We start from the raw sequence: 24,121 nt of genomic DNA, 5'->3' as shown, positions 1-24,121 counted from the left end.
ACATACAGAAACGGCAGAAAGGTAAGAATATACTTGGTTTAGTTTTATAGTAGAACTCTTGCACAAAATGGATCAATGAATTGATTAATAAAAGTACTTGTTTTTGCTATGAATAACTAATTATGTAAGTTATAGTATGTGAGATCCCTTCTGGGTTGTAACAACATCACATAATTTGATTATTTGGCAAGAACCAAACATACCCATGTGTTTTAATCTTCTTATACAACATCAATATGCGACCGTATACAGTTGTAATAAACATCATAGTTTTACCAATTATGGTTATATTAAACATTGGAGAAATGAGAGAAATTAGTTTCTGGTTGTACATTACAGCAGTGTAAACAGTCATTCCCTCCTCAGCTTCTCTGTCCTTCTCTCTTAAGATGTTAAGAAGACAAATAAATGCAGCTCACCATGTAACCAAGAAACTGGAATTCAACTCTTCCATTATGAAAACTTTCAAAGATTCATCATATAAACAATTATGCCATATTATTATTGACAATGGATTCTTGTTTCCTGTATATAATCATCCTTAGATGATGGCAAGTATCTGTCAGGCCAGTCCCTGTGAATGAGCTGTTACTATAGAAACAATAACTTATTGAACAGCACCTTAATAAAAACATAAAATAATTTATGATACAGCTGGTACTACTGTAAATGTCGAGCTTTGCAAAATGCCTTCTTCAAATTCAAGAATTTAAAATGTCTGTGGTATAATTGACATTAATTCTTCATCACTTTCTGGGGGGGGGGATAGATACTTTATCTATCTCTGATAGAGTAAGAATATGATAAACACACATACTGTTACAAAACATACCCATACAAACACGTAAAAAAAAGAATCTTTTTTTTTATATATTTAAACAATGATGCAACTTTTTCCCTCAAATTTGTCAGCTTTGTTCTAAACTAAATGAATCTTTGCAGCGTGTGGGCTGTGGTTAGAAGGGACCACAGGCCACGCTCTGTTTCATCTGAGACAGAGCCCCGCTGTGGCTGGCACCATGCTCTGGGCAACACTCTGAGATAGAAGACATAGGAAAGTTCACATGCACAAAGACATAGAGGAGGATCCTCTCCAACCCTAAAGGACTGAGATTGAACTTGGCAGATACAGAGAGAGTGTATGTGAGTGTGTGTTTTTATATTAGTTTGTGTGTGTGTGTGTGTGTGTGTGTGTGTGTGTGTGTGTGTGTGTGTGTGTGTGTTTTATATTACCTATACAGTAAATATCCACTGAGTGAATAGTGATATTAAGTTTCTGGTTAGTTCTGAGTAATAATTAGTGAAAGTAATGATTCCCACAAAAGATATTAAGACAAACGTGTGTGTGTGTGTGTTTGTGTGTGTGTGTGTGTGTGTGTGTGTGTGTGTGTGTGTGTGTGTGTGTGTGTGTGTGTGTGTGTGTGTGTGTATACAAGGGTGCAAGTGCAAGTGATAGTGTGGGTGGGAGGGAGGCTGAGAGAGTGAGAGAGTCTGTTTGTGTAAGAATGTAAGTGATTGAGAAAGAGTGTGAAAGTGAGTGAGCGTGTTCCTGGGTGAAGAGAGAGAGAGAGAGAGAGAGAGAGAGAGAGAGAGAGAGAGAGAGAGAGAGAGAGAGAGAGAGAGAGAGAGAGGTGGACAAAGAGCGAAAGAAAGGGTGGGAGAAAAAACAAACCAAAAGGATGTGTGTTGTGTATGTGTGAAGCGTATTGTGCCAAAATGGTCCACTCTATTTGTCCTTAGTGTTCTTATGTAATCACACACATCTCACCAGCTTATACATTCCAGCATAGCGCACATCCTTAACATCTTCTTACAATATTATTCCTTAATGATAACAATTTTAAAAACGTAAAAAAAAATCTTTGTAAACACATTGAATCAATTAATGAGTCTATAGATTCCAAATATTCGAATCGACTCCTCGACAGAAAAATACAGTAGAAACGCACGAGCTCATTTCCTCAGCGTTACCTTTCCTTAGCGCGCGGCATTGTAGCAGAAACGCGAAGAGAAGGAAGCACTTACTTTAAGACGGCGCTGTCTCCCTGTCTCACCGTGATGTTGTCCTTTAAATAAGAGTCTCCGCTCCGAGCTGGCACTCCTGCAGGCACAAGGAAGAGCAGTCTCAGAGCCAGAACTGCCAGGCATCTCCAGGGCACAACTACATAACCACATAAGCCCATGTTTGTTTGTTTGTTTGTTTTGTTTTGTTTTGTTTTTTTCCGCTGTTGCTGCACAAAAACTTCCCTAACTAAACCGAGAGCGCAAGAAACAAATCAAACGTGTCCGATATCAGCGGCTTCTCTCCAGTTCAAATTTCCAGCCAAAGCGCTTTTTATTCCAAACCAAACAATGTCCTCTTGGATATTCCTCGAAAACTTCCGACGCCTTTCGCCTGGATGAGCTGGAGATGAAGGAATGACGCAGAGCTTCACCAAACGCGTCTTTAGTGATGCTCTGATGAAACCACAACTGCACTGAAAATCCGTGTTATCAAACTGCACAGCGCATCGTTCGAGCCGAAAGCGCAACGCAGGCTGATATTCCTTAGAAGAGAGAAAGAAAGAGAGAGAGAAAGAGAGGAAGAGCAGATGTTCTTCCCGTGGTTAGGTCACAAGGAGACTGACGGACCATCAGCTGCAGCTCACAGATCTGGACTGGAGCGGAACTGGAGCGCTGAATGAGCGCACGCGGGAAACGACAGTGCGCGATTTCTCTCTCTCTCTCTCTCTCTCTCTCTCTCTCTCTCTCTCTCTCTCTCTCTCTCTCTTTCTCTTCCTTTTCTTCCCTTTTTTCTTTCTTTTTTTTTTAATGTGCAGCAGCGGTGAGGGGAAAAAATAATCTGTTGAGATCAACCCACGCTAAAACACGCCGGCACAACACTAAACGCGCTCTTTACGTACCCGATCATAACCACGCGTAAAAATCTCATAAAGCATCTTACAGGCCTACTTGGTAAATATATTCTGTTCATGTCTAGCCCAGAATGGTTTATGCCTTTTTTATGAGCCCAGTAGAGCGCAGTTAATAGACAATTCATAAAGTCTTATGTAACAGCAGTTCAAAAGTGTTCTCCCAGGACGCACAGGAATAAATCTGTCACACATCATCGTCCTCTAGCTGAATTTGGTTGGGGAGATCGAGGACAGTTATAACACTACAGACAAAAAAGGTAAGATGTTGTCAATGACATAGCACATACCTACCTATATATAGGGCAATAGCAACAATATAATATCATGTATTATATTTAAACCCCTATAGGCATCCATGATCCAAACCTCATAGCCTTTCCCTCAAGAACTATTCATAATGTGTATAAAATGTACAAAGACTGTCCTATTTTCTATACACCATGGCAACTAAACTAAATTCTTCTTTATGCTTCTTTTCCTGCCTAGTAACTGCAACGCTCCAGATGCTCCAGTGAGGACAGTACGTCTCATAATCAATCATTTACTATAGCTGTGTATACGTTTTTTTGGAGGCCACACCAATAAAAAAAAATAAGATTCTCATTATCAGTTTTCTAAATGTTTTAATAATACTTTATTTTATTTATAGTTGCAGGAATATTTTGTGCATATATACAGTATATGTAAATACGAAATGATCACAATTGGCCAATGGTCCTCTTGGCACAGTTTATTTAAATTTCTCACAAAACTGCATTATGGAAGTTTGCTAAAGTTTATATTTGGAAGTGACATCAGGCCAGGTAGGAAAATGTGCTGAACATATGATTGTGCTGATGCTTATCAAAAACATAGGGGGTGTTCAGCACATTTTTCTTCTTGGTCATCGAGGTGCAAGGTGCTCTAAGATGCAGTCGATTGTGACTGACTTCACTTCCAAATAGAAACTTGCTCTATAGTCCTGTATACTCCCAACCCCTACACTGATTGACATGTTTTTATGCAAGGCATCGAAAATGCAAATGCAAAGGGAATTGCGATTCCATTTGAATTTTGGCAGGCTCTATACGCAACGCAGAAGAACTGAAATAGCAAACTGGGTAATTGTTATAGCTATTTTGAAATGACAGGGTCATAATTCATAAGACATGGGGAATGCAATTGCAAATGGACTTTGCATTTAGATTTTGCCAGTACGTGCAAACGAATATGCAAACGTTAATGCATGATTTTCATTTTCATTGGAATTATGTCACAATTCGAGTGTCCACAAATAGAAAGCACAATTGCGAATACAACTTGTTGTGTTAGTTTTGAAAATAATCCAGAAAATACTTCCATACTGCATAAAAAGTGAATAAACATGATAAATAAATATAAGAGCACCTTCTAAGCATGGCAATAGTTCTGGTGATGTAACTTAGCCATTACAGTGAATAGCTACCATACAGTAGCTACACACTAAAACTCTCTACTTTTAGAGGAGTGCCGTTATTTTTGTCCCAGTTGAATGGCTTCTGTTATTTGTCTTAATCTATGGATTTTTTTTCCACATTCTTTCGAATCATTAATATCAAATGACCGTGTCTAACTATTTTATGTGTAACATACTGTGCAGCGTAATCTGTATACACATCTCTCCACTTACACAGTATGAAACCTAAACAGTTAAGGTTTACATAAGTGAATCTTCTTATACCTGAATTTACACAAAACTTAGGAGCCCTCATAGAACAGCATATATTTTTTTGTAAATGATTCTGCAATAAATTTGTTTGCCTCCAGCTTAATAAATAAACTCCATTGTACATGTTTTGCAATTTTAAGACTAATGTGTATCCTGAGACAGTGTGAACTATTTTTTGGGAACTTTAGGATCTATTTAATTCAAATATGAAACTAAGCCTTGAAGCGTTTGTGTATACTGAGTTCATTAGCAATTAGTATTTACCTGCTAGTCTTTTCTGAAACTGAGCCATCAATGAATTAAAATGATGAATCCATTGTTCAAGATTTATTGCCAATTATTTTAGACTTATCACTTTAAAAAAAAAACATCTGAATAGAAACAATAACCCAATCTGTTATCAACTTCACTGCAGCTTCACTATATTACTGAATATCAGCTTGTCCTTAGCTCATTTCTTTCCTACATATTCATATTATGTTTTCATTACAGTTATAAAGCGGACTCCCATTAAAGGCAGATTCATGACTGTGAATGATATTAAAATAAAATGCCTTCAGTTGGATTAACCAGGTTATCTCTTAATTTTCCACAGGTCATTCCTCTTTTTACGACTAACGGGCCTAGAGAGGAAATTGTGTGTGATAAGACTTAATTAAAATATATACAGATCTACCAAATGGTCCAATCATGCTGGTACTAATTTTGCGACTTCTCTTTAAACTTCAGCTGACCTAAGCAAGACGTAGCTCCATTCAGTTAATGAGTGTTGTTAATTCCCGTGTTGGAGACACACTAAGCAAAACTGACTGTAGAAAAAAAAAACACACACATTCATAATTACAACAACAAAAAAGTCCTTTATTTGCAGGTAGGCGCAGAATCTATTTAGCATTCAGCAACCTCTCTGATATCCTTTGAGACTACTTTGCTTTTTCTGTTTGTTTTTTTTTCTTTCAAGGTCAGTGATAGACATGTACAGCAAGCCCTATTTAATGTCTTGCAACAAGCCTGGCTTATAGATTTAAGCTAAAATTGAATCATTAGGGCTCCTCTTAGTGATGATTTGGAGAGGGTCAAATGTAGGTTGTCGACTTGCTTAAGTGAAAATTAACCCAGAACAGATTTTTAATGCCATAAGAAAACAACAACAATGTTAAAAAAAAAACCTTTGTACTCACAGCCATTGGGCTTGATATGACCACTGCTGTGAGACAAAGAAACTGCTGTGTGTTAATGCGGAAAAAAACAACAACAAAAAAACACTCAAATACTTGAGCTAAGTGGAGAAAGAGAAGCTTTCACTCATCACCCAGGGAGCTTTACAAGCAGAATGCAAAATTTTGCTTGCATGTGATGCTGCAGGCTATTTTGTAATTGCAGGGGAGACGATTATGCAGAATCACTTGACGTAGCCATCTATACTAGGATTCTTAAACTTCACTTCTGAATGACCATCTCCATGAATAAATCATGGTTTTCCTGCTTAAACACATTGGTTAATTACTAATTGAGTCAGGTTTATTAGAGATAAGAAAACGATAGTCTGTGCAATGCTGCGACCTTTATTAATGTAAATATGACATTGATCAATTCCTCTCATTCATCTGGGTCTGTTCATTTTTTCTCTTTCTTATTCGTCCTTTTTTGCTTCCATACACATCTTCTATTTGGCCGACACAGCTAAATTACCACTATTTATCATTAATTAGACAGATTTACGTGGCTTCTCAAAAACACAACTCACAAATGCAGGCTCCAGCATTGTCTTAAAACTGACAGTGAAATGCACACACATTAAAAATTGACCTAAATATTTATATGAAAGAAGTAGAGCAATTTAGCCAGTTGTGACAGCTGTGGTCCAAATGTGATCTGTGCTCGTTATATATTCATTTAATATCTGATTGTATGATACTTATATATACACACCACAAATCCATATTTAACCTTGGGGTCGAATGCAATTTGAAACAGAAAACTAGGCCATCATTTGGAAATTTTGGTGTCCAAATCTGCAGTAATTGAGGCTTAGCTTTCCTGCTGGAGTTTGTTATTCTGACAGTGGAGGCCTCTCACTTGGACGCAAATGCATTTCAGGCTACACTTATGGACTGACACTGCAGAGAAATATGACTCATTTGACCAGATTCCCAAGCTGAAATTATTCATTTTTGGGGGGGGCTGTGAGGTAGGGGAGGATACATGCAATGTTGAAAATGTCAATTATAATTCAGTTTGGTTATGCATTGCATTCCAGGAGCGATCATGTTGATATACTAGCTGCCAGCTCAACCTCAGTATGATGCTTCTGGACACAATGTAGTTAAGGATAATTATTGCCACAGCTTCCCGAAAACCAGCAGAATTCATCCACATGGTGTCAAAATTCATTAACCATAATATGTTTATTCAGGTAATTAATAATGAGAAATTTATCTAATGTTGGTATTCTCGGAGATGATTTTGCTAAAATACTTCACACACAGGATAAGCGATAAGCTCCGGTACAAGCTACACTTACGATAGGTATATTCCTCTAGATGTCTGAAAGAAAAAAAATCTTTTTGACCTTTTTAAACCAGTGTAACCAGCAGGATACACACACATTCTCTCCGAAGAAAAAAAAAACAATTCATTCAAATCACAGGATGAATTCTAATTAATCAGAACTGTTTCAGTAGATGTCATAGGGATGGAAAGAAACTACGACTGCTAAATGTACTACTTGCTCTAACTCTAACCATGTATAGATTTGTATCTATTTCATGTCTCATGCCCACTTCTAATAAGACTATAACAAAAAAAAAAAACCTGTAGAAAATGGATGGGATTACTGAATCTCTTTCATACCGACTGATTGAGCAGTCTCTTTCTACCAGAATGAATTCTTTCAACCTGCTAGAAATGTGCTATGCAAGACTGTTACGCTTCTCTCTCCTGCTGTTAGCTTCCCTAGTCCAGCGTCATAGACAAATCTCATCTCTAATTGTAACTAATAAGAGTGGTGTAAACATGCAAATGTGGCAGAGATGCTAGGACAAGTATAACGTAAACAATACTTGCAAAAAACGTATATAAAAACTGTCATCTAAGTATAAAAAAAGAAATAAATACAATTTTAATAATAGTAATACACACATTAACAGTAATAATAAAAAAAAATTCAACAAGAGGGATATGCCATGGATAACAAGTACTGTATGTCTTAAGTTGTATTTTAAAAACGTGTACGGAATCAGCATCCCTGACGTACATGGGTAAGCTACAGTATTCCAAAGTCTAGGTGCTACTACCACAAATACACGATCCCCTTTCCGGCTTAACTTGGTCCTTGGAATTTTAAGTAAATGTTGAGTTGTTGATCTCAATGTTCTTTCCGTTTGATGTTCAGTTAACAAATCTGATAAGTAAGATGGTGCAAGGCCATGCAGAGATGTATATACTAGTAAATGTAACTTAAAATCAATCCTGTACTGCACAGGAAGCCAATGCAGGGAGACCAGGGCTGGAGTGATGTGTTCATGTTTTTTAATATTCATTAATAATCTTGCAGCAGCATTTTGAACCTCCTGCAGTCGTAAGATAGAGGCTTGACTAATTCCTTTGTATAACGAATTACAATAGTCCAGTCTACTTATACTATAATATACTTATATACTTAAACAAATATACAGACAGTCAAAATTAGTGCATATAGCGCTACACAAGTTGTAGAACAACTTTTGTTAATTTTGAAATCCCTACCTATTTAGTAAGAGATTAGGGCGATCACAACACCAAGACAGTCATTAAAACAAAAATCCAGAACTACGTACATATTAATCTTTATACATGACGTGATCTTCAGTGCTGCCCGAGGTCTTTGTAATGAAATGAGTTTAAATTTAAGCTACTTTCATTGAAGCTAGTTTAATACATTACCCACAAAGCCATTCGACTACCTGCTGATATGACAGCAATGACAATTCATGTCTCCCTAAAAAGACTAATGCAGCAGCACTTTAATCCTCTAGTCTACCCAGCTCTCTCATCTTCTGCCTGAAAAAACATTTCCATTGATTTTTTACCTCATAAAGCTGCAGTAATTCTACAAGTTTGAGCGCAGTGTTTGCTTTCTCCACACCGGATTTCTTATTAATGACATTAAATGTTGCTGGAAAATGGTGAGCAAATGAGGATTCTTTTGTTAAATTTAGATTCAGTGAAATGTTCCTATTATTGTACACCATTTTAACAGTGCTAGCAATGTCCTTCATTCAGTTTAACATGGCAGACACCGTATTTTCTTATGGGAATAAAAAAAATACAGCATGAGCAAACAAATTAGAAACAGAATTGCTACGCACAAATCACAAATATTTCAATTTTAACATGTTTCAGCATGGAACTTTCTTTTAAATGGAAGACAGTGTCTCACATGCTCGCATCTACTCATAATAATCAAATAATTATGCTCCATAATGACCTTTATCAAGCATGGAACCAAAGCTAGTAGAACATAATCTAGACAATCAAGAGAAAGTCTTGGTCCAGGCCGATTTTTAAAAACATTCACAGTAATTTATTGTATTAATGTAACATGGAAGACTTCAGGGGCAAGATAAAATATCCATATGCAGGACACTTAAGATGTTTCAGGCCTATAGATCTGTGCTTTGCTCCCAAACAGGGAACTTAAATAGTTACAGTGTTGTGTTTTCTCCTTGGCTCTGTTTGCTTTCTCAGTGCAAAATGTAAAAAAAAAAAAATACTACCAGATTGTGTTAATGCATTTCAAATGTAATAAACTGTCATGTCATTGATCAGAGTGTACGGACATCCATCAAGACGGATTGTCAACAGGTCTTTAGCTGTAGTCAAGGTTCAATGGACAACATTTGTAAAAATTCACCTGTTTTGGAGAGAGCTATTATAAGTCATTTCAAAATGGACGAATTCTTGGTCTTGTTGGGTCAGATTGCTTTAGCTGAACTGTTCGTTTCAGTTGTTTTTGGTGCAGATCCAAGTGAACTTGCCGTGTTCATATTTGTCTAAACAAGCCAGACCAAGGGAGAAACACACCAAGTTCCAAAACAAATGCACCAAAAGAGCCAGGCATGAAAGAACCCTTACAGACTAATAAATAAATCACAAACCAAAATATAGTGTTTTGAGCAGACCAAGGATGATAGGTATATAAATCAGGTCACAAAAGGTTGGTCCAGAATCTAAGCACTACCCAAAAGACAATAAGCTCAAAACAAATAACTGCTTAGAACACAAACAAGTCCAATCAGCAAGGCCTCACAGTTTATGGTTGTGACCTTGCCTTTTACCGGACCACCAGGAAATGACTATAAAGGAAATGTCCTAATAGTATGAGATTGCTTCCCTCTGGTGGAGTGGAGGTAAAATATCCTGCACTGATATGTCAGATTATCTTCCATATCAATCACCCAGGAAGTTAGATGGAAAAGAAAGTTGACTTAAAATTTATAATGACATATTCTATGACATGTCACTTGAAACTTACAGAAGAACTTCCCTGAGAGTGATAGCTTAATAGATCAGCTCAATACATAATTTTCTCTTCAGTAATGCTACAGTATAAGTCCAGAAGCTAATTGTCACAGCTAATCCTAAATGAACCCTAAGCCAGGTATAAAATATTTTCTAAACCAAAAACTGAAAGTAGTTAGTTTAACAGTAGATTTACACATGTAGACCGTATTGAAACAATTAATGACAGTGTTCCTACACTACAATCTGCTTTGGAATATGCCAAAGTATATAACAAACACATTCATTAATTTATTCATCTTGTGTGTCGTCTTTATCCTAGTCCGAGTCACAGTGGTCCTGAGGCTATCCTGTGAACAAGTAAAAATCCATTTCATTAATAATGATTTTTATTTATTTATTTATTTATTCTTTATTTTATTTTTTAATTTTTTATTTGTGACATTGCAATAGCTCTATATGCTGGATGATAGAATGAGATGAAATAGTCTATTTGTAGTTTATCATGTGGCCCCTACTGTAAACAGTACATTTTAGTGAGGGGTCACGTCTAGAAATAGAAAAACACAAGAAAAAATTTGTACATAAAGAAATAATTATCCACCTTGCAAAAATGATCCACCTCGTACTTTTGTTTACAGCAGATGTTGCACCTACTGGAAGGTAGGCGTGAGCTTAAACTCTATTATTTATCTATGGATCTATAGCTTACAGTTTAGTCAGAATGCATCACAAGTAATATCCTTAACCCCAAAGCCTCTATTCAGGGTAACCTTTAAAGCATATAACACAGCACTACTTTAATGTACAAATTTGTTTGGAAAAGAATGCACTTGTCTTCCCATGGAGACCACCTAACCTTCAAGTGAACTGCAGAAATCTTCCTTTATATAACAGGTGCTGCTAAACTAATGCCGAGTGTTGTGTCCTTGGGAATACATTTTGTGTCATTTCCTGGAACATTATAACAAAAGTATAATATTGTATCGTTTCATTTTGAACACAGTCATGTGAATATTTCCATAAGCAAGAATGTATTATATATATATTCACAGTATGTATATAAAAAAATCCATAATTATTGGCACCATTCATAAAAAAGTGGAAAAGGTTATTCAGTATATGCATTGAGTGATATTTGGGTACACAGTTTATAAAGGACATCTGTCTGGAGTGACCTGTTTCTCTCATTAATCATTAATTCTATGCCACAGGCAAAATTCTATTATTACATTCTATTACTAGAATCTATTTATATTTTAAATTGTGTATTAAGTCTAGTCTCTATCTACATTATGATTAATCTAAAATCTACATTTAGAGCTGTATAGGTCGTGAAAGAGGTACAGAACAGACCCAGATGCAGGATGGCGAAACAAACAGGGTTTAATAACAAAGGAAACACGAAATGGACTAGAGACAGGACAAAGACAACAGTAGATTCCGCGCTGCACAAGGCAATGTGGCACAGTTAAATACACAGGGTAATCACAATAGGAAACAGGTGTATAGACAGGGAGGAGCAGACGAAGGCAAGGTAAACGGCAAGGTAGATGGGGGGAGCAAGGACCACGGCGAAGGTAGATGGGGGGAGCAAGGACCACGGCGAAGGTGGGTGGGGGGAGCAAGGACCACGGCGAAGGCGGGTGGGGGGAGCAAGGACCACGGCGAAGGAGGGTGGGGGGAGCAAGGACCACGGCGAAGGCGGGTGGGGGGAGCAAGGACCACGGCGGCGCAGCCAAAGAGGGCCGAGCGACGTCCACAGCCGAGCTGACGGGCCGAGTGACGTCCACAGCCGAGCTGACGGGCCGAGCGACGTCCACAGCCGAGCTGACGGGCCGAGCTGACGGGCCGAGCGACGTCCACAGCCAAGCTGACGGGCCGAGCTGACGGGCCGAGCGACGTCCACAGCCGAGCTGACGGGCCGAGCTGACGGGCCGAGCGACGTCCACAGCCGAGCTGACGGGCCGAGCGACGTCCACAGCCGAGCTGATGGGCCAAGCGGCGTCCACAGCCGAGCTGACGGGCTGAGCGCTACCCCCAACGCACCGCGGCCAGTCCCACATCTCAGGAACTGGGAGGGAGGGCGGGGAAGAAAAAAAAAAAAAACTCCACAAGACAGAAAATCCATAGGGGCAAAATATGGGCCTGCAACACACCCCACGGACAGGAAGTGGGGCGACGTCCTCCACAGAAATCAAATGTGAAGCGACGCCCCCCACCGGACAAATGTGGGGCAATGTCACAGGACACCGAAAAAACAAAACAAAACTCAGGCTGGTGACATGGGCCGCAACCAGGAAGTGAGGCGGCGCCCCCCGCGGAGAAACCGGATGCGGAGCAGCGTCCTTCACCGAAAAAATGCGGACCGATGTCACCAAACCCGCGAAGTGCAGGGGGAAAAAAGTCACACAAAAAAAGAAAATACTCCCAATCGGCCAGTCCAGGTTACCGCTATCCTGCTGGGTCCTGGTGCGGCGGAATCTTCTGTCATGAACGTGGGATAAAAACTGACCCAAACGCAGGATAGCAAAACAAACAGGGTTTAATAACAAAGGAAACACGAAACACGACACGGACTAGAGACAGGACAGAACAACAGTAGATTCCGCGCTGCACAAGGCAACGCGGCACAGTTAAATACACAATGTAATCACAATAGGAAACGGGTGTGTAGACAGGGAGGAGCAGACGAAGGCAGGGCAGACACGTGGCGAGGAACATAAACAGATGCACGTGGCCAAAGTCCGAGCTGAGTCCTGACACTATACAGTTATCTCAGTTTTCCACTATGAAAATGATCAACATTCCAAGCCATTTGGAAAGAGAATTTTGTGGCCAAACAGTGGGCAAACACAGATAGAGCTTTCTTTCTTTCTTTCTTTCTTTCTTTCTTTCTTTCTTTCTTTCTTTCTTTCTTTCTTTCTTTCTGTCTATCTGTCTGTCTGTCTGTCTGTCTGTCTGTTAATTGCCAAAAAGCAAGACTTTTCACATTCAAACAGAAAAGCTTTCTCTAAACAACATATTTTACCTTACAGGTGAATTGAAATCATATTCACATAAAGTAAAAATTTAAATACTCTACGGTAAAAATAAATAAATAAATAAATAAATAAAAAAAATCCCATAAAGTCTTTTAGATGACCTTCAGTCGCAGTGAAATGTTGAATCATATACAAGCATATATACATGTGCTATTAAGCAATGTCGCACATGAAGAATGTTTAATGCTAATGTTAGGAGGTATTAGATACAATATTAGCTTTCTGCTGCACTGAAGACTTACTAATATGCCAGAAAGTTTGCACAGTGTAAGACAAATGGATACTGTAGAGCCATCCTGTTTTATACATTTACTTTTATAGCTGAAAGTTATTTTGCTGCCAGCTCACCATACTGAAAAGCCTTGAGTCTGCTTTCTTCTCTTAGCATGCAAATAGGATCTGGATATTTTTGGCCCTGACTGTGTATGTTAAATATTCATCCTAGATGATGATTAGTTAGCAGATTTTAATACTTTTAAGAATATTATGAAAAGATTTTTTTTGAGAACTTAAATATTACACCAAAAACTTTTTAAACACCATACCAGACTTTACATAACATGACAAAAGGTTGCAGTATCGCCAGCTAGAAATTTATAACGCTGAGGATATAAAATGTAATGAAGTATTAACAGCTCTGTTCACTGTTTCACTAAACCTTGCTTCCTGATGAAGAACTTTAGCTAATGTACAGTAGCTCATTATTATTATGTGAGGCATAAAAAGGCAGAAAATTAGAGAGTAATCTGGTGACCTGGAGCCACATCATTCTCCATCCATCCAGTCAAAGCATATGCTACTATTGTTCACAAATACCATCCTACTGCATCACACTCCCATCTTCTGAGTTCAGTCAGGAATTAATTTGAGTCCTGACCCTGAAGCAAATGAATTGCATATGATGATAAATCTAATATGGCGGGCAATTCAGGGCCTGCTCATTCATTACCATCGCTGAGTCGGCTTGGCACACAAGACTCTTCCTCCTTACACCAGAGGGACATATACATGCTTTAGTCTCATGCTATATTTAACTGGTTGTTTTTTCTTCTAGGCTCAGAGCTGACTGTGCTGGTACTTTCAAGTGTTTTTATGAAAAAGTATAAAATGTAGTAAAATATACACGTTATACATTATTCATATAAAACTATAATGAATAATAATGTGACACAAGAATAATTTATGCATTCCACATATTCCGATGTATATTATGCAATCAGAATAGGACTATAAACACCTGTATGAAGCTATTAATAGTTTCATTGACAAGTCAATGGCTTAATTAAATCTGCACCATTATAGTCAAAGGAGAAACTCTGTTGGTCTATTTCTTATATTTATATGCACTTATTCTTATATTTTTAGGTGAAGGAAAAAAAACAAAAGAAAAAAGCCCATGTGGTTTCGACATTAATTGGATACAGTCCACTGCATAATTATGAATAAAATTCCTTTTTTTTTCTTTACAGCTAATTTAAAGCACTTGTATTTACAAGATATGGTATTGACTTTATAAATGTTCCCCACAGGAAATTTCAATAAAAAGGGACTTAATAAGCAGACATCTTAGTTAAGCTGGGTTTACTCTGTATAATACATTGGCTGATTTTGCTGTCGCACACACGATCGTGCATCGTTCAGTAAATAATCTTTATTATTATTATAATGTGACATGCTCAGTGACAGCCGATTTAGACCGCCTCTGTGACCACAGACATTCGACAGTAACAAATCAGGCAGTGTCCAAAAATGTCGCTTAAAAGATTTGGAAATTTGGGCATGTGAGCACTGCAATGACACTCATCTACAATCGACCAATAGAAAAACAGCATATGGTTACACAAAACTCACAGGACAGCTACAAAAAAATGGTAGTGGCCGCAGACAGAATATTAAATGTCTCCTAACTGTTATATCATGACAGGACAAAACAAGACTCAACATAGAAAGAAAAGGAACATTACTTAGATATTTCAAGTGTGTAGCAAGCTGATTAGCAGGCAAAACCCATAGAGTTTATTTACTATTATGACAATGTGAAACTATGTTTATGCTTTCAGTTAAAGAGGTATAAATCTGTGCTGCATTGTGTATCGAGTATGCCGGATTATAATAGCTATATTTATTAGATTATAGCTATATTATAATTCAATATGAAAAACACTGCACTGCAATCATTCAGTGTAAAATCATCTTTGGTAGACATTGTACTTTTTCACTGCTGTGCAGAATCTTTAAAGGCAGAGTAAAGCTAAGAAAGTAGAAAAACACTGGCTAGCATGAGGATTGACAGCATTGTCTCCCTCTTCGAACAACACAAAATGGTCTGAACAAAGATTAGTTCGATATTAGCATTTATTTAGAGCAAAGCTGAACTTACTTTAGACCACAGTTCAAGGCCATGGGCAGTAGATTACGTCATTTGAATAAGCTGTGGAAGACAATGCATTGACATTTTTGTTAACAAGAGGCAAACAAAATGTTGCAGGCTGAAATGTGAAATCTGAAAGAACTCAGCAGGAGACAAAATATACGGATGGTGGGTTTGCCAGAGTCTATCGAAGGACTTTGCCTCAGCTTTTCTCTATGCTAATTATGGAGGTGTTTGATAACACAAACTCCCATTGCTCCCCTAGCTTGACAAAACTTGTTGTACATTGGCACACAAACCTGGAGCTATGGGAAGACCATGTACAGTTTTATTGCAACTTCATTGGGTTTGGATTAAACAAACTTGGATGTCAGAAGAATGAAGAAAATTAGAATACTGTGTTCATTAAATGCAAATTTACAAGGATTATCCAGGAGAAGCTTTGGGCCAGTAGATCTAATTCAGGGACTTTATGGGTATTATACTGATGTAAAATGGACAAGCTGAGATGTGTTCACTATTGCTCAGATGTTAAGTGATTCAACATTTTATCTTCTTTCAGTTGTGTGATATTTAGTAGGCCCACAGCCAGTCGCTAGCTGATTATTAACACCATTCTTTGGTGAACATTTCACAAGGGCCAGGACTAAATGTAGGTCTGAATTACACATATGTCTTATAAATTAGTCACTCAGACATTTTGGTCTTGGACATTTGGCAACATTTTATTTAATGAGCAGCCTATTTGGAAAAATAACATGTAATATTGTAATAAGGTTTCTTTACTTATTTTGCCATAATAATCTACTCAGTGCAAGCAGAATGTTATTAGAAATTTGATATTCGGCACTATATTTTACTTTATAAACCTTTGCACTGTAACCAGCTTTATTAAAGCAGTGTTTGTTATGGACTGAATATGATTAGATTTTCAGAAGCTGACAAAATTCCAAACAGCTTTTTATCAACTGATACAAGCACGTTGATTTAATTAAGTAATGACATCCAACAGCTAATTAACTTAATTTGAATTTTGTTTGGGATTGCCTGTTTTTGCACCTTATTAACTCATAGCAGCATAAATGAATTCTCATATTTTCCCCGAGTTCACTTATTTAAGCACAGAATTGTTGTTATATGAGGTCATGCCCCACTACTACTGGATCTATAATCCAAAACTGCCTGTAACTTTTACTATGGGCAATTAAGAGTTGGTTTTCCTCAACAAATAATATACTGTTATGCCAGTGAATATTGTAAAGGGCAAATTTACATATCATCTACTTTTACTTTATCATCTACTCATCTACATTGCAATCCTCAATCTGTGCTTCATCCCAAAGGGCCAAGCCACAGACACAGGTGACTTGGCTGGGTGTTCAAAATATCTTTGTCCATTTCAGGTAGCTGACCAGTTTGGGTGCAGCAGCCACCAGCTCTGTTCTAACCACTTGCAAATGTAGTGAATCAAGGTCTTGCTGACCACAACACAGCCACAAGCATGACTCACAAGTGGGATCTCCAAAAATAAGTGGTAAAGGAAGAAAGGTACCTAGTAATCATGGCCCAGTGAATCCTGTTCCAGCTGGCTGGCTGTCCCCATTAGAGGAATTCCCAATAAATGAGCTGACTTGGTAAAAGTGAAAAGGTCCACCTGCACCTGGGCAAATTTGTCTGGGACAATACTTTTGTGTGTTGATGCCACTCGCCCAGGCAGGTGCTGCTCTTAGTAAGAACTATACAACTAGTAAAAAATGTTTTAGGGCCATAGGGATATGGCTCACAGTTCTACTGTATCTGTTTGATGCAATTTCATATCAAAGGTACCCCCAGTGCCCTTGTATCATCACACTGCCATCCCACCAGTGACGGTGGTGTCCATGGTGACCATCCAGCTCCAATGGGGCACTGCTTCCAAGAGGACACTGTTCATTAGGTGTTCTGGACTCAAAAAAAAGCATAATCATGTCCAGAAAATATTAGTATTAGAAAGTACACCCATGAAGTATGATATTAGAAACTTTCTAATAATATCGGGGAAAGATTCCCTTTTCTCTCAAGATACTTTGTGCATGGATTGCACAAGATGATTGAAATAATCCTCTGGGTCCAATTCCTGCAGATATTTCAGGTGTACTATCATGTTGTGAATCTCCTTTTCTATTACAACTCCTTTCAGATCCTTTATTTCAGATCCAGTGATTGTAAAGGCCACTGAAGAACACTGAACTCAGTGTCATCATCAGAAAACCAGTTTGAGGTGACTTTTGCTTTGTGACATGATGCGTTAACAAGCATCAAAGCATCAAGTTGTGGTCATGAAGAGATACAAATGGTCAGCTACAATACTCGACAGTTTGTGGCATTCAAGTGATAATTGATAGATGTTAGAAGATGATAGATAATAGAAGTCTAATGTGTGCCATTAAAACAGTCCCCATTCTCTTACACCACCTCCACCAGCCTGGATTGTTGACACAAGGTAAGGATTTAACTCGGTTGATTAAGCCTGCCCATTGAGACAGAATTTACTAACCACGATTGTGCATTAACCAGGCTTTCAGAGAGTCACCTCATCTCCTGACCGAGCAGTCCCACTGCATGGAATGAGAAATCGATTTGATATTTTGCCAATGGTCTCAGGGTATGCAGATTAGCATGTTTGTTAAAATTCAAGAAGTAGAACACATAACATATTGCTAGTGAACACTATATGCAATGCAATATTATAAACTCTCACTAGCATTTGTCATTATCATTTGTACATTAGCATTCATGTAGCTAATTTCTGGCCCAGGCCAACCTGCTCAAGCCCTGCCAATAAGAGACACAAATCTTGGGCAGGGTTGATTCGTGGGCTGTCAGTCAAAACCTCCTTTTAAGCCCTCAGTAAAATCATTGTATTGTCATATTCTGAATAGCAAATTACTGTGCCATGGGTTGCATGTCACTATCAAATCCTTGTGTCATTGGGATTTTGATTCCTGCTCTCTGTCTGGCTAGTTTAGAGCCTGTTTGTATGGACAAAGTGAAGGGATAATTATTCTGAGTGCTTCATCTCTTGAATGTATTATTCTATCAAAGGTAGATTCAGAGGTTAAGGACTTTTAGTTTTAACTTAAGGCAAAAATACATTCTTTATTCAATAACAGAATATATGTATAAATATACACATTTCTAAAAGCAAATGCATATAAAAACACATACAAATGCATAAAAAAATAATTAATAATTTATCATTTAAATACAGTATGTGTGTGTGTGTGTGTATATATATATATATATATATATATATATATATATATATATATATATGATTTATTTTAATGTATTTTTTACTCCATAACAGCTTTCTCTCTATTTCTTCTCTTCAGGTCACTCCAGTCATTATACAACAGTGTCCCCCTAAACCTTGTGATATAATGCAGAACATTGATCATGCTATTTTTGTCTTTATAGGTTACAAACTGCAGTGTTATATGTGTAAAAGCATTAAGACTAATGGAAGAGCTTCAAGCTATGCATTAAAAGCTGGTGCCAATACGTGGATGGGTTGCACATTGCTTTGGCTGAAGGACCTAAATCAGGAGCAGTAAAGGACACAGGTAACCAGAAAAAGACTTTCATCTGTCTCACACACTGCCATTTCTCTTTTGAGAAATATAAGTATAAACATTTGAATTAGATTCTTGTCCCAAATCAGATGCAACGACATAAGTAATTATAAAATAAATGAAATAAATTTGTCATCCATGAAAACATCTTATTGTTATTCATTTATATGTTGATTCTTTGACGTCTCTAGAAACTCTATTTTTGCCATATGTTTCCTTGCCATATAGATATGAGGTTGTAAATCTCTTTCAAAACACTAAAGGTACTGTATACAAAAAGTCAAGTATACAAAAAGTCAGGTATACAAAAATAAAAGTCGACATAAATAGAAAAAATCTAACATCTATTATTAATAGTTCCAGGACATGGAAGCAAAAACAATCCAACCTTATGCACTGTGAGAATGAAGATGAACAAGTCAAAGAAAACCAAAAAGCCACATTTTTTGAATAATACATTTTAGGTGATGCTTGTGAATATCAAGTTGTAATCCAGAGGCCACTAAAATAGCTTAACTACTGCTCCAGTATCATTGATATTAAGGCAATAGATTAGTCACCAAATATCACTAGTGAAGGTGCTAGCAGTTTTCTAGCAAAAAAAAAATACACTTAATTATTTATGTTAAATACTTAAATCCAAATACTGAAAGTAACTAAAATACAGAGAACACTATCTGTCATTTATTAGCAAGCTAAGTGATAAATTTCACAACCCATTTTCCCATTTAAAAATTAAAACATCCCAAATCCCCATTCCATGTGTAATATATTTATTTTAGGATTGTACTTCTTTTATGCTATACAAATTCATATATTTTTTAGGTTTTTGTGCTATCTTTTATGCCAATATATCACTTTAAGATGATTAAGATGAGAAGATTAAATAGAATGATAAAGAAAGAAAGAAAGAAAGAAAGAAAGAAAGAAAGAAAGAAAGAAAGAAAGAAAGAAAGAGTACAAAACCAAGAGTACAAAACCTTTCAATGCCTCTCCAACCTATGTAACATGACCCCAAGTCTCATTACTTTTACTGGCAAGAAAGTCTTGGCTTTAATCTTTCACATTTTCTCTTCCTTTTTTTTTTAGATATCAGTTGGGCTCTGCAGTTTCTTCCATTTGAACTTAAAAATGTCAGGACCCAGCTTGATAAAGCCTGCAAATATTAGTGAATGTTGGTAGTTTCGTAATAGTCAGTGTGCTCTGAAGTAATGTCTAGTCAACCAGATATGCTCTAAAGAAGTTTCTGATCCTAACACGACCTGGATTTGATGACATACAGAAACACTGCTTAAATATATAATTCTTTCCAGAGGAGTATTACTCTGAGAAAACAAAACATAAAACTGCTGGTGCCAATAGTTTTAGTGCTGTGTTTAGTATTGTGTTGTTATTATTATTATTATTATTATTATTATTATTATTATTATTATTATTATTATTAAATATGCATATTACAAAAATGTTTTATAGTTATTGATTAGTAGATAACATGACTATAAAATGGATGTAAGCTGAACCTGCCTAGGACCCCTGAAAGTGTTGTTCGTCTCACACATTCTTTTTAGCATAGTCTATATTGTATTGTTCTGCAATAAAATCATTTCATTTAAAACTTGGCCAGTACTTGGATTCTTTTTAGTTTCAGCAGGAGTCTATAGAAGAGAACACTTCCTGTAGGGTCTTTATACTCAACAACAAAGCCTCTGTTACCTCAGGATATAAAATAAATTATAATACTCTGGTTTAAAATTAAACTATACAGCACACATTTTACGTATTCATTTTTCTCATTTCATGAATCATGGCAATAATTCTGAAACCAATTTTATGTACTTCTGCCATAAAATAAACTGGCGCAAGGAAAAAGAAAGAAAGCAAGGGGGAAAAAATAGAATTTGTAAGATAAAAGAGTAAATTAAAGACAGAAGGCGTAAAATGTCTTCTTTAATCATAGTAACTATGGAATATTGGAAATGAGTGAATAAAATTGCATAGTGCTGTTGTTCAGTCAAAATTAGTAGCATGGTGACTGACCTGTTGAGAAGGAACCTTGAGTTCAACAATGCAACATTGCTTTGAAGGGTGACTTTCATTTATATTAGGTCTGACAAATTGGAAAGCACTTGACAGACTCCCTTGATCTTCATTGACTTTCATCAAAGGTTGTGGACTGTAGGAGAAGATTGGAGGATTACTTCTGAGTGTTTGCAGGCTTTGGTCTTAAATTAGTCATGGCTTAAGAGGCAAAGATTTCTTCCCTGATTTCAGTTGTTCTTCATTCATAGAACTCTATTCCTTTAACAATACACAGCACAAAAGCTGTGTGTTTTGAGAAAGATACAAGGTCATACCCTCATTGAGCCCAAAGGGGAAAAAAGTGACACAGGCAATAAAGACTGATTTTAGAGAGTAAGGAATCCTAACTTTTGTTCTAAGCTTGTTTAATGACGTTGGTATCAAAAAAGTAGGTCATCAATTACAGAGTCGTCTGTGAGAAAATTAAAGTCCAATATTTAGAAGGTTTTTTTTTTTTTTCTTGTCTGAGCTGGTGCAGAGGAATCTGTATTACAGAGTTCATATCTTTGATGTGCAAAATAATTAAATGTTCAATGCACTGTATTCCCCTTTGTGCATTTTCCAGAAGGGGAAAAAAAATATTGATAAAAGTTAACGCTGTGGTGCAGAATGAGTGATGTTGTTTTCAAACTGAGCAGAAATACATTATTGATCAGACAGTCCCAGTTGCTTTTACCATCATTTCTCTTCCCTTCCATACTGGACACAAATCACTCTCATTTCCAAAGTCGCTTAACTGTAGCCTTTACAAAGATAGCGTAATAACTAACGGCGATAGATCATACTTACTCAATTCAGTCCACCACCATCCCTCAGTGGAGAAAACCATTTGAGCATAACATGTGGAACTGTATCTGTTATCATTCTACCCAAGTGAAAAGGATTTAAAGTTTCCACTAAACATTGCCTGTTTCAGGTCTATATACAGTATATACTGTATGAAGTGAGCTAACAAGAACAATCTTAATCAATTGAATATTTGGCATGACTACCCTTTGGCTTGAAACCAGCATCAATTCTTACCATTGCACAAATTCAAGGGTTTTGTAGGATCAGAATCAGATGTATGATTGACCAATTATAACAAGTAGGTGATCATTATTATCAATGTCATATGTTTTGTAGGTTGACACACAGTCAGTAACTAAAAGAGAATCGGCTCTAAAACTGGGTGAGGAACAGCCAAACAAAGGTGAATTTGTAGAAGACAGTTTCATGTCACAGGTCATACACCATGGGAAGACTGAGCACAGCAAAAAGAAACAAGGTAGTTAGAAACAAGATTTCAAAGCATACTGGGGTTTCAAGATGTGCTCTTCAAGCTCTTTTGAAGAAGCACAAAGAAATGCAATGTTAAAGACCATAGTCCCAGTGGTCGGGCTCGAAATGCAGCAGATGAACGACATGTCATGCTTACTTCACTTTGACATCGAAAGATGTCGAGCAGTGCCATCAGCAATGAACTGGTGGAAACCAGTGGGAACCAGGTACGCCCATCTACTGTCTGGAGAAGTCTGGCCAGAAGTGGTCTTTATGAAAGAATTGTGTCCAAAAAGCCATACCACAGATGTGGAAACAATTTATCTAAGCACAAAAACAATTTTTTTTTAAATATTTGGCTATACAGTAGCAGGAGCCAGCTTGTTCACCTATGGCCTTAAGAGTGGTACAATAGTGAGTATCTGCAGGCAAAAGAAGAGTTGGAGTTTTTCTCATGATTAGTGATGTCTTCAATGCCTAGAAATACAGGCAGATACAGTACACTATATTGCCAAGTTTTGGCACAACCCTCCAAATCATTGAATTGGCCACAGGTGTATAAACTCAAGTATCTAGGCATGCAGACTGCTTCTACAAATATTTTTGACTGAATGGGTCGCTCCCCATTCCCTGAATGGGAAGCAATTGGGGAAAAAAAACAACTCAGCCATGAAGTAGTAGGCCATGTAAAATCACATAGTAGGGTCACAGTGGCACACAGTTTACAGAAGTCGAATTTCTGCAGATTCAATAGGTACTGTACAGTCCTCCAAACTTCATGTGGCCTTCACATTAGCTCAAACAGTGTGTAGAGAGAATTGGTTTCCATGGAAAAGCAGCTGCATCCAAGCCTTACATCACCAAGTGCAATGCAAAGATTCAGATGCAGTGGTGTAAAGCATGGCACCACTTGACTCTAGAGCATTGGAGACATGTTCTCTGGAGTGATGAATTATGCTTCTCTGTCTGGCAATCCGGTGAACAAGTCTGGGTTTGGCAGTTCCAGGAGAATGGTATATATATATGTGTGTGTGTGTGTGTGTGTGTGTGTGTGTGTGCACATAGATAAAACTGCACATCACCAAGAAATGACCTATAAATACTCATTAATATCTTTGAGACATGTTCAAAAATTGTAATTAAGTATTTAGCCACCCCAAGGTGTAATTATATACTTATGATTTTCATATAACCAACACTGTAGGTGATGTAATTAGAATGATTTAATTAAAGCATGTCAATAATTATAGACACAATTAACCAGCGTTAACATAAACAGATGCCCCTTTTCTCCCTCTCATTTATAACTGAGCAACGGGTCAGGGTACATAATTATGCATTCGGACCTGTACTATTAATCAGTGCTGCATAGTTAGAGGAAATTCTTGTGAATGGTTGATATCACTGGCATGCTAAGCTTGTTGTCTGTGGGTGTGGATGCAGTGTGCATCCAGGACTGCAACTGCAATTTGTTTCCAGGGTGGGAATAATGTTGAGGACTACAAGTTTATACAAATATATAAACATTTCTTAACTTCTCAAATTTATGTGGAATTATCAAGTCAGAAATGGCAGTGAAAGAACTCAGTATGAAATGGTTTTAACTGAAGTTACTTAACAGCATGGAATGGAATGACCATACATTATAT

General features: G+C 37.2%; 1 protein-coding gene across 2 annotated transcripts in view; it reads right to left on the bottom strand.

The window, feature by feature from the left end:
* Nucleotides 1–24,121, bottom strand: part of opcml (opioid binding protein/cell adhesion molecule-like) — a 220,098-nt gene that overhangs the window by 120,840 nt on the left and 75,137 nt on the right. The window contains exon 2 of one of the 2 annotated variants that reach the window (XM_027160887.2): nucleotides 2,026–2,101. In XM_027160887.2, coding sequence (XP_027016688.1) covers nucleotides 2,026–2,101 — 76 coding nt within the window. Of the gene's footprint in view, nucleotides 1–2,025; nucleotides 2,696–24,121 lie in introns of those variants that run through there. The other variant, XM_027160880.2, reaches the window with a different exon arrangement.

Source organism: Tachysurus fulvidraco, chromosome 20 (assembly GCF_022655615.1).
Source record: "Tachysurus fulvidraco isolate hzauxx_2018 chromosome 20, HZAU_PFXX_2.0, whole genome shotgun sequence".
NCBI lineage: Eukaryota > Metazoa > Chordata > Actinopteri > Siluriformes > Bagridae > Tachysurus > Tachysurus fulvidraco.
The sequence above is the reverse complement of the archived record's forward strand: the minus strand, read 5'-3'. Positions and strand labels throughout refer to the sequence as shown.